The 15,758-nt window shown below is 45.6% G+C and overlaps 1 protein-coding gene across 1 annotated transcript; it reads right to left on the bottom strand.

The window, feature by feature from the left end:
* Positions 1-3,420: 3,420 nt before the first annotated feature.
* Positions 3,421-13,032, bottom strand: LOC122447794 (short palate, lung and nasal epithelium carcinoma-associated protein 2A-like). Its single transcript, XM_043478394.1, has 8 exons — positions 12,885-13,032; positions 10,983-11,115; positions 9,625-9,729; positions 8,519-8,671; positions 6,155-6,236; positions 5,046-5,109; positions 4,090-4,161; positions 3,421-3,523 (listed from the first exon to the last, which is right to left on the bottom strand). The coding sequence occupies exons 1-7, from the start codon at positions 13,030-13,032 to the stop codon at positions 4,118-4,120; spliced, it is 729 nt and encodes a 242-aa protein (XP_043334329.1). The 3' UTR covers positions 3,421-3,523; positions 4,090-4,117.
* Positions 13,033-15,758: the final 2,726 nt, after the last annotated feature.

The raw sequence follows: 15,758 nt of genomic DNA, 5'->3' as shown, positions 1-15,758 counted from the left end.
ACTGACTCATAAAGATCTCTGCACCCCTATGATTATAGCAGTGCACTTGGAAACACTTAAATATTCATTGATGGATGAATGGATAAAGAAATTATGGTATATATAATATATATTGTATATATATGTATATATTTACACAGAGAGAGAGAGAGAATATTGTTCAGTCATTAAAAATTATGAAATCCTACTGTTTGTGACTACATGGCTGGATCTTAAAGGCATTATCCTAAATGAAGTAAGTTAGAAAAAGACCTATACTGTGTGATCTCATTTATAATTGGAAACTAAAAACAAAAGTAAACTCATAGAAAAAGAAATCAGATATGATAACCAGAGGTGAAGAGTAGGAGGAGAGGAAACTGGAAGAAAATGGTCAAAAATACAAACTTACCATTCTGAACATATGAATACTGGGGATGTAATGTACAACATGATGACTAGGGTTGACAGTGATGCATGATATACAGGAATGTTGCTGAGATTAAATCCTAGGAGTTCTCATCACAATGAAAAAATGTTTCTCTTTTTATCTGAATTTTTTATCTGTATGAGAAGATGAATGTTAGCTGAACCTATTGTCATAATCATTTTATAGTACACAAAAATCAAACCAATGCCTTCAACTTATACAGTGATGAGTGTCAATTATTTCTCACTAAAAATGGAAAAAAATATTATTAAAATGTGTAAACCATTATTTTGAGAGCTGACACTTCCTGTACCCTCTGTCTGTATGAGACAATGATGACAAGGTAGCTGGGGTGGACCTATCAGCTGGAAAAATGGTCTCTTAGTTGGGGAAACATTGAAGAGTGGCCCCCACTTATCAGGAGACAGCTCCTGAGCAGAGTCAGAGGGCTGAGGATTGAAACAGAAGGAGGGAGAGAAGGAGTGATGTTCCAGCTGGTGGAACAGCCTGGACAGAGGCTCAGCACTGACCCGAGTGGGCTACTGCTCAAGAGAAGCCCTGAATCGTGAGACCTCCTTGTGCGCTGTTGTGGGAGTTGGTTCAGTTCAGTCGTTCAGTCGGGTCTGACTTTTTGTGACCCCATAAACCGCAGCACGCCAGGCCTCCCTATCCATCACCAACTCCCAGAGTCTACCCAAACCCATGTCCACTGAGTCGGTGATGCCATCCAACCATCTCACACTCTGTCGTCCCTTTCTACTCCTGCTCTCAATCTTTCCCAGCATCAGGGTCTTTTCAAATGAGTCAACTCTTCACATCAGGTGGCCAAAGTATTGGAGTTGCAGCTTCAGCATCAGTCCTTCCAATGAACACCCAGGACTGATCTCCTTTAGGATGGACTGGTTGGATCTCCTTGCAGTCCAAGGGACTCAAGAGTCTTCTCCAACACCACAGTTGAAAAGCATCAATTCTTCAGCGCTCAGTTTTCTTCATAGTCCAACTCTCACATCCATACATGACTACTGGAAAAACCATAGCCTTGACTAGATGAACCTTTGTGACAAAGTAATGTCTCTGCTTTTTTATATGCTTTCTAGGTTGGTCATAACTTTCCTTCCAAGGAGTAAGCGTCTTTTAATTTCATGGCTGCAATCACCATCTGCAGTGATTTTGGAGCCCAAAAAAATAAAGTCAGCCACTGTTTCCACTGTTTCCCCATCTATTTTCTACGAAGTGATGGGACTGGATGCCATGATCTTAGTTTGTGGGAGTTAGGGTTGTCACAAAATATAGACTGAGAGGAAACTCTCATCTTTGCCATGGCCAGCAGGGGGAAAACCAGCTCTGGAGAAAGCTGACTTCAAATAGAATCCCGCTTTGCCTCTGACCAGCTTGTGTGGCCCTGGAGAAGTCACTGCACCTCTCTGAGACTTAGTTGTCACACCTACTCCAAGAACCATTCACTGCATCACTCAGTAGAAATCAGAATTGAATGAGATACAGTGTATAAAGGTTGAACATGGGATTTCTCAACACCGTTTGACAGTAATTCCAGTGTGTCGAGGTTGACATTCATCATGTGCTCACCAGATCTCAGATTCTGTTTAAACATTTTCTACACATTGACCCATTCAATCTTCACAACAGCGCAACAGGGAGGTTTTACTGTTAAGTGCATTGGGGAGGTAGGAGAAGTGTGGTTCTAGTAAGCTGCCTGAGACCACACAGCTAGCAATGAGCAGAGGCCAGAGCTGTCCTACCTCTCACCTTAGGCTGTCAGGAGCCCTGGCACAGGCTGAACTGAGGTCCTCAGTTCAGGAGAGCTGGTCCAAGGCCCCCCAGCTGCCCTGGGGGTTCAAGGGCTCCCTGGGGTGACTCGACCTCATGAGGCAGCCTTCAGACAGAAGGCCCTTGAGTGAAGCAGCCACTGTGTGACCCTGGCCTCCATTAACCCAGGTCTCCCGTGAGGATGACAGTAGTTCTTCCTCACAGAATTGCACACAGCACTGAGATGACTCCTTGGCATTATGGGAAAATGTGTCCTGGGCCTCTTGGCAGGAAAGTGAGATGGCCTCCTGGAAAGGAGAGGCCCAAGGTCCCTGAGGTGATAGCCTGGGTCAGTCCTCTGCAGAGCTGATGCAGCAGTAAATAAGTAAGTAAAGTCGCTCAGTCGTGTCCGACTCTTTGCAACCCCGTGGACAGTAGCCTACCAGGCTCCTCTGTCCATGGGATTTTCCAGGGAAGAGTACTGGAGTGGGTTGCCATTTCCTTCTCCAGAGGATCTTCCTGACCCAGGAATTGAACCTAGGTCTCCAGAACTGCAGGCAGACGCTTTATGGTCTGAGCCACCACTCCACGGCAAAGGGGAAACTGAGGGCATGCATGTTGGGGAGGAAGAAGGGCCACAAAAGGACCTCAGCAGTCCTGGGTGGAAGAGACCAAGGCCAGGACAGCGGGGCCTGCAGGGGCTGGGGAGAGGTGGCTGAGTACTGGGAGATGGGACATCACCTCCCTGAGCAAGTGACCCCATAGCCACGGCTTTAAATACTAGTCCTGCCACTTGCTACCCTGTAACCTCGATGTGTCTCTTGTCCTCTATGAGCCTCAGTTTCCTCATCTGTACAATGGGGACAAGAGCAGAAGGGTGCTGTGAGGAGGTCATGTGGTCAGGTGTGCTGGGGAAGGCAGCCCCCCATCATGGTGGTGCTGTAGCGGAAGCAGACTGAGGCTGTCTCTGTGACATCTCAGGTCACTTTCTTGCCCATTCTGGGCCTCAGTCTTCCTGTTTGTAAGACAAGGAGGTGAGGCTGGATAATCCCCAAGCTCCCTTGAGCTTCGAATCCAGGCCTCTGCTTACCTGGTTGCACATATCCCACATCCCCCAAAATCCCAATGGAAGGAATGCAACAGACCATACAGGAGGTGCTGAAAAGGCTTTTTATTGCTGGGGGTGGAGGGTGACGAGCATAGGATGTCCTAACTGTGAGCATGTGTATCTGAGAGGTGTCCTTTGACTGGGCTCAGTTGTCACTCCTGGGGGATGGTCCGTCCCAGCAGCACCAACCATCCCAGAGGAAAGTGGAACAGAGATTCAGTCAAGTTCAGGGAACCAATCTGGAAGGAGACCCTGGTATGAGGCATGGACACCCTGGGACCCTTACCTGCTCCTGCGTTCGCCAGACATGGCTGCAGGAGTACTTTCCCCAAACCCTGCGAGCTCTGAGGCTCGGGGAGGGACTGGCACCCGTGGTTTGGGCTCTTTCTCTGGCACCTGGCACTGACCGTCCCCCTCCATCCCCTCACCCTCCCACCACCCTCACCTTAGCAACAATGGCCGATGTGAAAAGACTGATCAGGGCCCAGAGGAGCCAGGGTTCAGGGCTCAGTGTACGATCAGGATCAGGGATCAGACTGAGATGCGATCTGGTCTCTCTCTGTGACCAGTGTCAGGGCTCAGTCAACGACTGGAGTCAAAGCTCAGTCTGACTGTTCCAGGCTCAGTCAGCGAGCAGAATCAAGCACAATCTGCATGTGTGATTAAGGGTCAGGACTTGGTCTGTGACCAAGATCAAGGTTCAGTCTGCCACTAGAGAAAGAGGAGAAGCCAAGCTTGTTTCTGCTTCTCCACAGTCCCCTCTGGGGTGTCTCCCTCAGCCCTGGGGCCTGGGCCCAGCCCTCACCAGCAGGCAGACATCCCAGCAGTTTTCCTCATTTGCGCGCTTCAGTTTCCTGTTGGGTGTTCTGAGGCTCACCTGAAAGAACACAATTAGTAGCAGTTCTCAGGCTCCAGCACTGGAAAGCTGAATACAAATCAGACACCAGTGACTGCCACCCTCCAGCAGGTCAGACTTCACAGCCATGGGACCTCTTGTGTATCACTCCATCTCTCTGAGCCTCAGTTAGTTCATCTGTGAAATGGGTATGATAATACTACCCATCCCCACAGGTTCATTGCAAGGATCCAGTGAGATAGTATATAAGAAGCACAGAGCGATGGCCCAAAGAACTAGGTCTGTGGCTATTTTCTAGAAGAACTGCCTCCAGGACCCTCATGCTTCACTCATCCCATGTCTGTTGCCCACAGCCCCAGCAACGCCAGCCATGCTACAGATTCAGGTCAAGGAAAGTTACCATGGGCTGAGGGTGAAACCACACCTCCTCATAAGAAGGGAAAGGGAAGGGACAGTATTTATCACCAGTGCCTACTGGATATTAGGCTCTTGCTGCTTTTTCTTTAAATCCATTCATCAGCTAAGCCGTGTTTAAAATCTCCTTTCACCTGGGAGGAACCTGAGGCTCAGAGAGGCGGAGCCAGGTGACCAGGACTGCACAGTTGCTAAGTAGCAGATCCAGGGTTTGAACCCAGATCTGGCCTGTCCTCTTTCTCACATCATTCTGGGCAGCAGTTTCTGCCAGTGGGAAGGAGGGCAGCAGAAGCTCTCAAAGGCTGACAGAGACCCTCAGTCTGCAGGGACCCCTCCAACCACACTCTCCTGACTTGCTCAGGATGAAGGGTCCTCAGCTTCTCCAGGATCCCCTGACCAGAACTGCTGGTGCTGTAGGCATAAAGTGGCATACCATCCCCAGTGAGGCTGCAGAGGGAGCCCCCTCCCTGCTTACCCAGGCTGTGACTTACCGATGAGTTTCTTAACACACTCTGCATCCAGGCTTTCAAGGAGTTCACGGATTCGTGGGCACAGCTGAGGGTCACACAGAGCCAGGGAAAGAGAGAGACACACAGAGAGAGAATTGGAAAGAGGGAAGGAAAGAAAGAGGTCAGGAGGTGAGGAGGGAGAGGAGAGACGGAGAAGGAAGAGGCCTGGTTATTACCTGCTATGAGCACCCTGCCCACCATCTGCAGAGATGCTCACTACTTGGGGCCTCAGAACTTCTGACCCTTAGGAATCTAGAACAGAGGAAACCTAGAATGCCCATATCTGAGATCTAGAGGACACTGGAACCCTAAAAACCTCAGAACATTAGAATCCCAGTACCTTAATTATCTAGACCATAAGCATCCCTGATCCCTGTCCTCTTAGAAACCTTGTCCTTTGGACTCTGAAACCTCAAGGGTCAAATGGGGCCCTGGGAACCGTAGAGAAGTGTTTCTCACAATTTTGTGTGCATACAATTCCCCAAGGATCTTGTTAAAAGGCAAATTAATGAGCAGCAGGTCTGGAGTGGGACCTAAGAGTCTGTATCCTAAAAAATGCCCAGGGAAGGTCAGTGCTGATGGTCTGACGACCACAGTTTGAGCAGTGACCCTCCAGTTCAGTAAATCTCAGGGCCTTCTGAAGGAATAAAAAAAATAAATAAACCCAGATTCCTAGCCCCCTTCTAGAGTGAATAATTTAGAATCTTTGGAATTTAGGGCACATTGTACATACAGTTTTGTATGATACATAGGAATCTGACCTATGGTATATATAGTTTTGGTATTTAAATAAATTAAGTAAAGTTGTATTGAAATAAGAAAAATATTAGCTAAAAGTCCTATTGGCAGTGGCATGGATATGGCAAATGTTTCAAATGTGGGACCCAGTAATTTCAGCTCATGTTGGGCTCCTCTTCTCCCCAGGTCAGTCTGAATAAAGCAGGGTGGGGCAGGGGGGAGGTAGCAACTGACAGCTCAAAGGGAAGTTGGCCCCTCAGAAAGGAAGGTGCCCAGAGAGTGCAGCCCACTCATGGAATGTCACACCTGCCCCCACCATCCTGACTCTGCACCCCCAGGAGTGGGGGACTCACCTCATTGTGCACTACAGAGGACACCAACTGTCTAACAAGGTTGACTCCAAGGTCCACAGCATCACTGAGCAGCCTAAAGCGTCTGGAGAAGAGAGGAAATTGATAAAGGTCGACGAAGTTGGCAGAGCAGTCAAGTGGGAGCAGCGGGAGGAGGGTGAAGATGGTGGAGCACCTCGATGTCAGGTGACTTGAACTTCTACCCAGAGGGATCATCACTTAGAACCCCATGGTTGACCGGCAGCCCACCCCAGTAGCTCATGAGAGTCTTATCACCATTCTGAGACCTCATCCTTCCATCTATCCATCCATTCTTTTATGCGTCCATCCATCTAGCCATCCATTCATTTGTCAGCACATATTTACAGAACACCAACTATGCTGGAAACCAAGCCTAACTGGGGCACAGTAATGAACACAGCACAAACAGCTCCTATTATGGTACCTAAATGTTAGAGGCCAAAATGCTTGTTCTGAGTTTCCTGTAACATCTTATGGAAAACCCCAAATAAATTTTTTGGCCAACCCCATATTAAACAAGCTTCCCTAAGGCTGGCTCCTTCCTACCTTCAGCTCTCAGCATGCTTTTCACCACCTCCCTGACTGCTTGCCTAAGGAAGGATTTTGCAACACTTTGCATTATTGCATTCTGTTAAGTGTGCTGCACTCCTCAGGGATCTTTGCCATCTGAAATTCCCCGTGTGAGCTCGTTACTGCTGGACTGAAGGCCTGTCTGCCTTCCCCTCAAGAGAATAAGCTCCACGAGAGCAAGGTCCTGGCCTGCAGTCACCAACAAATTCCTCAGGGCTCAGAATGGCGGCTGCCTCGCATGGAGCAGATGCTCCACACATTTTTGGCTGGAAGAATAAATGAAGTAAACATACGAATGAATATGTAATGACAACTTGTCACAGGTATTCAGAAGAGGGAGAGTAGATCTGGAAAGAGAAAATAGGAGGGACCTTGTTTTAGACCCTGAATAATGAAATGTACATTGAGATGAAATGCGGGATAGGTGTTATAGGTGCCAGAGCAGCCCATCAGAGGTCTTGAGTGGAAGGAGTTTATCTGAGCCTCAGAGCAAAAGCTAGCGTGTCTAAGGCAGATTGGGCAAGGGGGAGAGCACAGTGATATGAGGGTGGACCCAGATCAGGCAGAGCCTAGATGGCCCTGGGAGGGCCTGAGATTCCACCCAAAGTGGAGAGAAAAGCCCCCTGAGGGTTTGGAGCAGCAGAGTGGAATGCCATTTCACAGATACGGTCACTGAGACCCAGAAGGCTGGATGATTTCCTTGGCGCTAGACGCTAGGCAGTGTCCAGTAGGGCTCAGGCATTTGGACTTTGAGTCTTTCCAAGTGATGGTAGGCTGCAGAGCTTATCTTTGGTTTTGGGGGGGTTCTAGGCAATCTGTGATGATCAGATCCCTTCTTGGAGCAGGATGGACTGACCTCTACTCATTGCTTAGCCTTGATACCTGCCAAGGCCAACCTGCCCCAGTCTTCAGCTTCCACACCATTTCTCCCCTCCCAGCCAGGAACAGGATCAGTGTTTTTCTCTCTACCCTCACCCCTGGACTAAACCAGCTTTTTCAAGCACACAGTTTAAGATTTAGAGTTTGTGGGTTACTGGAGATCAGTGACTTAAATGGAGAGAATTAATTTTTCAACGTCTGATTTTGGGAATCTTCCATTGAGTGGAAGATGATTAAGGCAGTCTGAAGTTAGAGCCCATGGCAGAAATTACTCTTCTTGCCCACTCCTAACTAGAGGCGAGAAGGTAAACACAGTATATTATTATTGCTGTTATCATTATTATTTTTTGAGGGACATTATATAATAAGAGAAAGGTCAGTTCTTCAAGTAGGTATAACAATGCCAAATGTGCACGCAACAGAGCTTCAAAAACCACGAAGCAAAAACAAATAAAGCTGAACGGTGAAATACACAAATTCACAGAAATGGTTTGAGAGGTCAACACTCCCACCTTAGTAATGGGAAGAACCAAGAGACAGAAAATCAAGATGGATATTATTATTACTGAAAGCTTAGTATGTGCTTGGCCAAATATTCTCTGAGTATGCTAAACACTAGCATTTTTCTCATTTAGTCAACATAGTAGCCTATGAGTTAGGTAATATTACCAACCTTAGTATACAGATATGATAGCTAAAGCTTCTATAGGCTAAACTGATTACAAAGACACAAGTGAGTGGCAAAGCTAGCTTGACTCCAGAGTCTGAACTCTCGCTCTCTCTTTTTTTTTTTTTTTTTTACCATACTCTGCTCCTTCCCAGGCAAGGAATAGGGCTGAAATTATGGGCCCCAACTCCTCTGGAATTCCTTGCTCTGCAGAGATGTGTGGGCCTGACCTGTGCAACACCGTGAGTGAGATGCTTTCTGGGTTGTTGGTGCATTCTCCCACGACCACCTTGGGGTCACCAGTCTCGGCATCAGTTTCAATGCTGACACTAGTTTGGAGGTCCACTTTGAGGCCCAGGTCAACAATGTCACCCAACAGAGGCCTGCAGGGAATAAGATTCACAGTGAACAGAGGTGGAGAAGTCACTTCACATTGCCCACATGAGTCTCTCTCTCTAGATGGCCATTGCATGGGATGTCTATGGATAAAGTCAATAGTGTGTAAATTTTTTATGGAATCTGCATTCTTACATTAGGTATTACTTCTCCTGGCCACATGGGTTTGGCTAATATGAAATTTCCATACAGTATCACACCGATAAATAAACTAAAAATAATTGTTCACATTTCTTGAGTACAAACCCTGTGTTAGTATTTCACAAAACTATTTCTCCTGGATTAAGCCTTTTAATCTTGACAGCAGTACCATGAGGGAAAAGTACTATCATTATCTCTACTTTCAGTGTGAAGAAATGTTTGGTATAGAGAGGTTAAGTAACTATTCCAAGATCTCATGATAGTTCAATGATGAAATCACAGTACTCTTAATTTATAGACTCTTCTACAATCTGTGTTTTCTTTTCTTTTTCTGTTTATAAAGTAATTAAAATGCTTAGAAATTACAATGTCCATATAATTTTCACATGCCCTTCATTATGACCTGTACACTACTATATGACCCATACTAGTCACTGCCACTTAAAGAGAATCTTGAGAGACAAAATGATGCTGGAGGAAACTTTGCCAAAGGGTTAAAAGTGTTCATGTCTTCTCAATTTTCAACTTTTATCATTAGATTAAGTTTTATGATTTTGGAAATATATTTCATGGAGGATTTGTTTTTTTTCCCCATGGAGGATTTTTTAAAAAAGATTTCGTTCTGGGCAATGTTTCTTAGAACAATTTAAAGGTTAGGATTTAGGAGTTGCAAAGGCCTTCTTATTTTACTGATTGGGAGGCCAAGGCAGCAGGGTGGAAAAGTGCCTCATACCAGGTTGGAGTCCTATTGGCCATACCTCACTGCCTCTTCCAAACCTCAGATTCTAAGGCTACTCACAGGTTCACGGTGACGTCAGCAGTGATGGGGATTGTCACATCAGCGCTGTTGTCAGAAGTCGCTTCAAATTTGATATCCGGGACCTGGACGTTCCTGATTCTCACCCTGTGTAAAAGCCACAGTTCACCCTTGTCACTCCTGCTGACCACCTTTGCTGGGCTCTTCTCTGCCAGCGTTGTGCTGAGTTTTGAGCCTCATGGACTTTACCTGCTTTGGTCTCATGAGAGCCCTGCTCAGGGGTTGGATTCTCTCCATTGGATGGCATGACAGACTGAGGATCAGACAGCTGTGATTTCCCTCAAGATGCCAAGGGTGAATATGAGTCAGAGCCAGAATTTTTTTTTAATTGATGTATAGTTGCTTTACAATGTTGTGTTAGTTTCAGGTAGACAGCAGAGTGGTTCAGATATAGATATGTATAATTATAAAGGTATTTTTATTTCAGATTCTTTTCCATTATAGGTTATTACAAAATACTGAGTATAGTTCCCTGTGCTATATATATAGTAGGTCCTTGTTGGTTGTTTATTGTATATATAATAGTGTGTATATGTTAATGTCTGGAGTAGGAAATGGCAGCCCATTCCAGTATCCTTGCCTGCACAATCCCATGGACAGAGGAGCCTGGTGGGCTATGGTCCATAGGGTTGTAAGGAGTTGGACGTGGCTGAAGCAACTTAGCATATGTTAATGCGAAACTCCTAATTTATCCTCCACATTGTTTTCCCTTCTGGTAACCATGCGTTTGCTTTTTATGTCCACAAGTCTGTTTTGTATAAAATCTTTTGTATCATATTTTAGATTCCATACATAAGTGGCATCATATGGTATTTGTTTTTCCTCCATCTGACTCACTTCATTTAGTATGATAACCTCTATGTCCATTCTTTGGTTGTTGCAGACGGCATTATTTCATTCTTTTTATGCAGAGACAGATTTTGAACCCAGAACTGCCTGACTCCCAGACGTTATGTGTGGAGCCACCTGTGTGGTGTGAATTCTAGTTTTCTCTCTCCTGAGGCCATTCAGACTTTTATACTCAGCTATATTCAGAAAAGAAAAGTCTTATAGGGACTTTAGGCATCAGCAAACAGATAGAGGTGAGGGAGAAGAGAACCTTCATCCTGAATGTGAAATCACAGAATGAGAAGGTCCAGACCCATGAGATGCTGGACAGGCCCTGCAGAGCTGACTCTAATTTTCCCAGGCTCTGGTAGAGCTGGCCTCAGACCACTTCTGCTCTGCAAGAACACACAAGGTTTATTCATCTTTCTTTCTTTTATATTAAACTTACCTACCCAAAGATACATATTCCCTTTTCTGGGAACAAAAATCCCCAACGTGAAGCATTAACTCACCTTGTATCACTGTTCACTTCTTGAAAAATTCTAGAAATGAGTTGTTCCAACAAATTCTCAGATTCCTGGGTCTCCTCCACAACCTCATCCAAACATCTGGATTCCAATTCAGTCTTCAACCTCTGAAGTATAACTGCAAAAACAATCTCCGTTTAGTGTAGTACACAACTTAAGAAGCAGTTCCTAGGCACCAGTTACTAATGAGACTACTTTCCTAGGTTATTTTATTTCATCTTGTAACACCCCCATAAAGTAGATGGTACTATTATCTGCACTTTCAGATGAGGAATTAAAGGATCAAAAGATTAAGAAACGGGCCAAGGTCACACAGCTAGGAGAACTTGTGCCTAGTGTGCTGCCTTCGTGCTAATATATGCTCGTCATTTCAACAAAGCAATCAATCCACTGAGCAGGCAATAGATATTGATTGCACGTCAGCTTCTAGTAGTGAAGATTAAGGAGATGCTCATACAAACAGAATAAACTGAGAACGAAATAAGAAATGGAAAATGTAGAATCAAAGAAAAAACATGGCTCCAAATTATTAAAGTGGCAAATAGGAGCCCTGGATAACAGGCCTAGAAAGCAGTGATTCATTCAGGAGCAGGAGGACAGAGAGTCCTAACAGAGGGTCTTTCAGAGATAAGAGGGATTTGATAGAGGAAGTGACATGACAGATGCAGAATGGCACATTGGAAAAGAGTTCAGAATATACCTGTAGGAAAGAATCCAAATGAGAAACAGGAAGGCAACAACTAGCTCAAAAAAACACACAAAAGGCTACAGGGAAAGATATGTAATCAGAGTACTCCAGTTTCGCTCTGCAATGGACATTATCTACCTAATTAAAATGATGGAAATAGAGACGGAAACTCCGTCTGGTCCTATAGATAATCCAGACACTTCTGCTTCTGAGCCCAGTTTTGTCAGCACTGAAACTGTAAAGTGGGTCCCTCCTATGTCTTTGACATTTGCCCAAGCCCTGGCGAGGTTTAAAATGAAGTCATATACAGAAATTAGTTTCTCCTATAAAGCATGTTTGTCAGGGTGCTGGTAATGTTTCCAGAAATTGAAAAGAAAGCCAAGTTCTTTCAAGAAATCAGAGTTACAAGAAAATGTGATTAACTAGAAAGGTAGGTAATTTTAAAGCTACCTAGGCTAGGTAGGAATCCTTTTCCAATTAGTTAATACAAAGTACTAAGTAATTGAATGGCCCAGCAAAAGAATATGCTACAAATATAAATAAACTATTTAAGTAATTAGCCATAATTATGAAAATGTGAAAATATGAAAAAAATAATGAATTCTTTCAGAATTAGAGAAAAGCTAAGTGACATGAATTATAACCTTTCATCTGTGAGACTGGCAAAAAATTCAGTTGTTCAAACCAGTGCTGTCAGGGAAGTAGAAAAAAAGGTAATCTCATAGGCTATTGGAGAAAATGTTAGCATAGGGTATTATTATTTGTCAATATCTGCTGTAATTTAAAATATGCATAGTTTTGAACTTTTGAAATGTCACTTTTAGGAATTTATCCTATGAACATATTAGAAAAGTTTACCGTGATAGAAGACGGCATCACCGACTCAATGGACATGAGTTTGTGTAAACTCCAGGAGTTGGTGATGGACAGGGAGGCCTGGCGTGCTGCAGTTCATGGGGTCACAAAGAGTCAGACACGACTGAGTGACTGAACTGAACTGAACTGAAGATGTAAAGTGATATTCAGCTAATCTTGGCGTGTTTCTAGAAAAATAATAAACAATGACCCAGGAACCAACTAGTCACCTCTCTTAGTAAACAACCCATAAACAGAGTCCCTGCTACAGCCTTTGGTAATACAGGCATAGTATTTAGCGGGAAGCTCCTAAGTGCCACTGACCGTCCTGGTTGTTAACTCACTTTCAGATGTACTGTCAAAGATGCCAAGTCTGCTCTCAAGACCAGAATTCACTGTCCTCAGAAAACTGTTGCCACGATTGTTAAGAAGAGATGCTGAGGTCCCAGCGAGCAGGCCGCACAAGAGAACAAGTTTCCAAAGCTGAAACATCTTGTCCTGACACCTGGACAGTCATGGGAGGAACAGGAGTGAGAATTATCCACAGGGAAACGGAATCTTGGATGAGCACCTCTGACTCTTACACTAAACAGTGCTTGGATTATTTCCTCTCTTACAGATGGGCAGCCCAGGTCAGAAAGTTAGAGCAACTTGCCCAGAGATAAACAACTAGTGAATGAAAGAGCTACTATTTGAAAAATCATGCCTGACTCCAGGTCAGAGCTCTTTACCACATGCTGGTTCCTCTGCCTGGAACATTTCCCTCTTCTTTTCATTTTTTACCTGAGTCACTTCCTACTGACTCTACAAATTCAGTAAGATAGCATGTCCTCTAGGAAGATCACTCTAGACCTCTCCCCAGAGTCTAGGTTAGGGGGCCCCACTCCATCATCTTGCTGCCTTCAATGTATGACCAAAGTCCTGGGTACCAGTTAGGGAAGACTTGGCTGCCTTTCCCATCAGGCTGTGCACCCCTTAGAGGAGGGATTGTGAAGTATCTCACTGTTGAATTCACCACACATAGTAAAAACCCTGCTCCTTGCTCAATACAACAAAATAAAGTTTGCTGAATAAAAGCATGAACACATAAACGGGCACCACATCATGAGCGAGCTTTTCATGTCAGTTTGGCACTTCTGGTTGAATCCATTTCTCAGTTTACACTAGTCAAGATAATTAAATTAGACCAATCCCTCTGCCTCCTGCCCCCAAAGCCTTCTGAAGGCCTTAGCTGGAGTGACAATAGGTAGAAAACCCATCATTCACAGGTTTGGAGAAAAATACTTACAAAATCCTTGCTCACCTGCACAGTCTCCTGAATTCTGCTGGGTGGTTATGGCCCTTATATCTCCTGGATGGTGATGTGGTGGGAGGCTGCCCCCGGAAACAAGCCCTGTGTCTGGAGCCATCCAAGGAGACTCCAATGAAAATAACCCCTGTCCAGAGTGAATACAGAGAGACTTCCGAAGCAAAGGTCACCCAGGATGATTGAATTGGAATAAGTGGATATGGAGAGGACTTTGTGCCAAGACTAAGAGCAGGTTCTCATGCTGCCAAGACAGCGGCCATTGCAAGTCGGGATAAAGACTGAGAATGGATGAAGTGGAGAATGTTCTGTTAGAAGGACCCATAGTGATCATCCAGCTTAAGTCCATCAGGATTTGGAAATGCAGGCTCAGAGGGAAATTACTGATACTAATTCTATCAGTATTTGGAAACCAGCTTGAGGTCCCCCAGTAAATAGGGACAAAGATGGGGCTAGAATTGTGGCCCACAGAGTCAGGGTTAGTGACCAGCGAGGTCATTCTTCCCAAACCTTCTCTTATGTCTGAGTGCTCTCCATAAAATCCCTTACAGTGGAGCCAGCCTTAGGGCAATGTTTTCAGTTCAGGACCACCTTCCTCTGTCTGCTTACTCTATTTAGTCAGTACAGTTCCTCCTGTGAGTGAACAAACCCTGCCTCCATACGTGCCCTCACGTATGCAGGATTCCTATGCACACTTGCCCCCAACCTCTCTACTCTCAGTGCAGTGGCCAGAGGTTGAAGCACTCAGCTTCAAAACAGCATCCTTATCGTGGCCCTGTGGTGCGGTTCACTGCCACCCCAAACTCATCTACCTCTCCCTCCATGGTCTTACTGTCTTCCTTCTGTTCCAGAAAGATGTCAGCCCTTTTTCTGACTTTGACCTCCACACAGACCATTCCCTTTTTGCAGAACTCGCCTGCCTAGCTGTCCCTGGCTCTCGACATCACCTCGCAACCTCTGTGATGGCTCACCTGAGGTGGTCCCTCCCCATCTTCCCCAAGCGCAGCTTCTTGCTGGCTTCTGTCACAGCAGATCATTATCATAGACTTTTCCACTTGTTCTCTGCCCTCGGCAAGTTGTTACCACCCTTTCCTCTAGGGTTTTCCTCTCACATGGGTCCCAAGACCCTGACCTGGCTCTAGAATGCTCCAAGCATCTCTGTGGCATCTGATAAGGCCATCCACTACCTGATAAGGTGGTGAGGGTCCCATCCTTAGAGATGCTTGGTAATTTGACCAGATGACCGCCAACATCCTGTGTGACTTGATGTGACTGTGAGCCATGATTCGAAACTTCCTTGGTCTCTCATTTGAAGATCAATGTGGCACATTTGTATGACTCTTGCTCCCAGGTTTTTTTATTCTCCCTGAGTCTGGCTACCCCATGGGGATATGGTTCCCTCAGGCTTCCTGCCTCTTTCCTTTTCTCACCCGCCTGTCCTCCCAAGACCCACATCCACCTGGTCATGGCCTCCTGGAGTCACACTGACTGGTGTTGGGTAGTTTCTCATCACGGACCACACCCAGGACAAAGCCAGCTTTTTTTGTCCTCTGCAGGCAGCAGTGAGTGGCATTCATTGGCCGTGATGCCCAGCTCCCAGTCGGGGCAGGTGAGTGTCAGGGCCTGGGCTTGGCACTGCAGTTCCTCTTTCCCAACTGGTGCTCAGGACAACTCCATGAGGAGGTTCAGAAAGACCAACTTTCCGGTTGAGGAAACAGAGGTTTAGGGAAAGGAGGTGACTGGCCCAGGTCTCACAATAACAGGGCCCAGAATTTGGGTCCCCAGGGAAGGACATTTCACACACATCACATTCAGGCCAGCTGGTGGGGGCAAGAGAGTCCTTGGACTTGAATACCCTGTTTATTCCTTGACCTCTGCTGTTTGAACTGGTTGTAATGCCTGGTCCATTGGG

The sequence above is a fragment of the Cervus canadensis genome, chromosome 10 (assembly GCF_019320065.1).
Source record: "Cervus canadensis isolate Bull #8, Minnesota chromosome 10, ASM1932006v1, whole genome shotgun sequence".
NCBI lineage: Eukaryota > Metazoa > Chordata > Mammalia > Artiodactyla > Cervidae > Cervus > Cervus canadensis.
The sequence above is the reverse complement of the archived record's forward strand: the minus strand, read 5'-3'. Positions and strand labels throughout refer to the sequence as shown.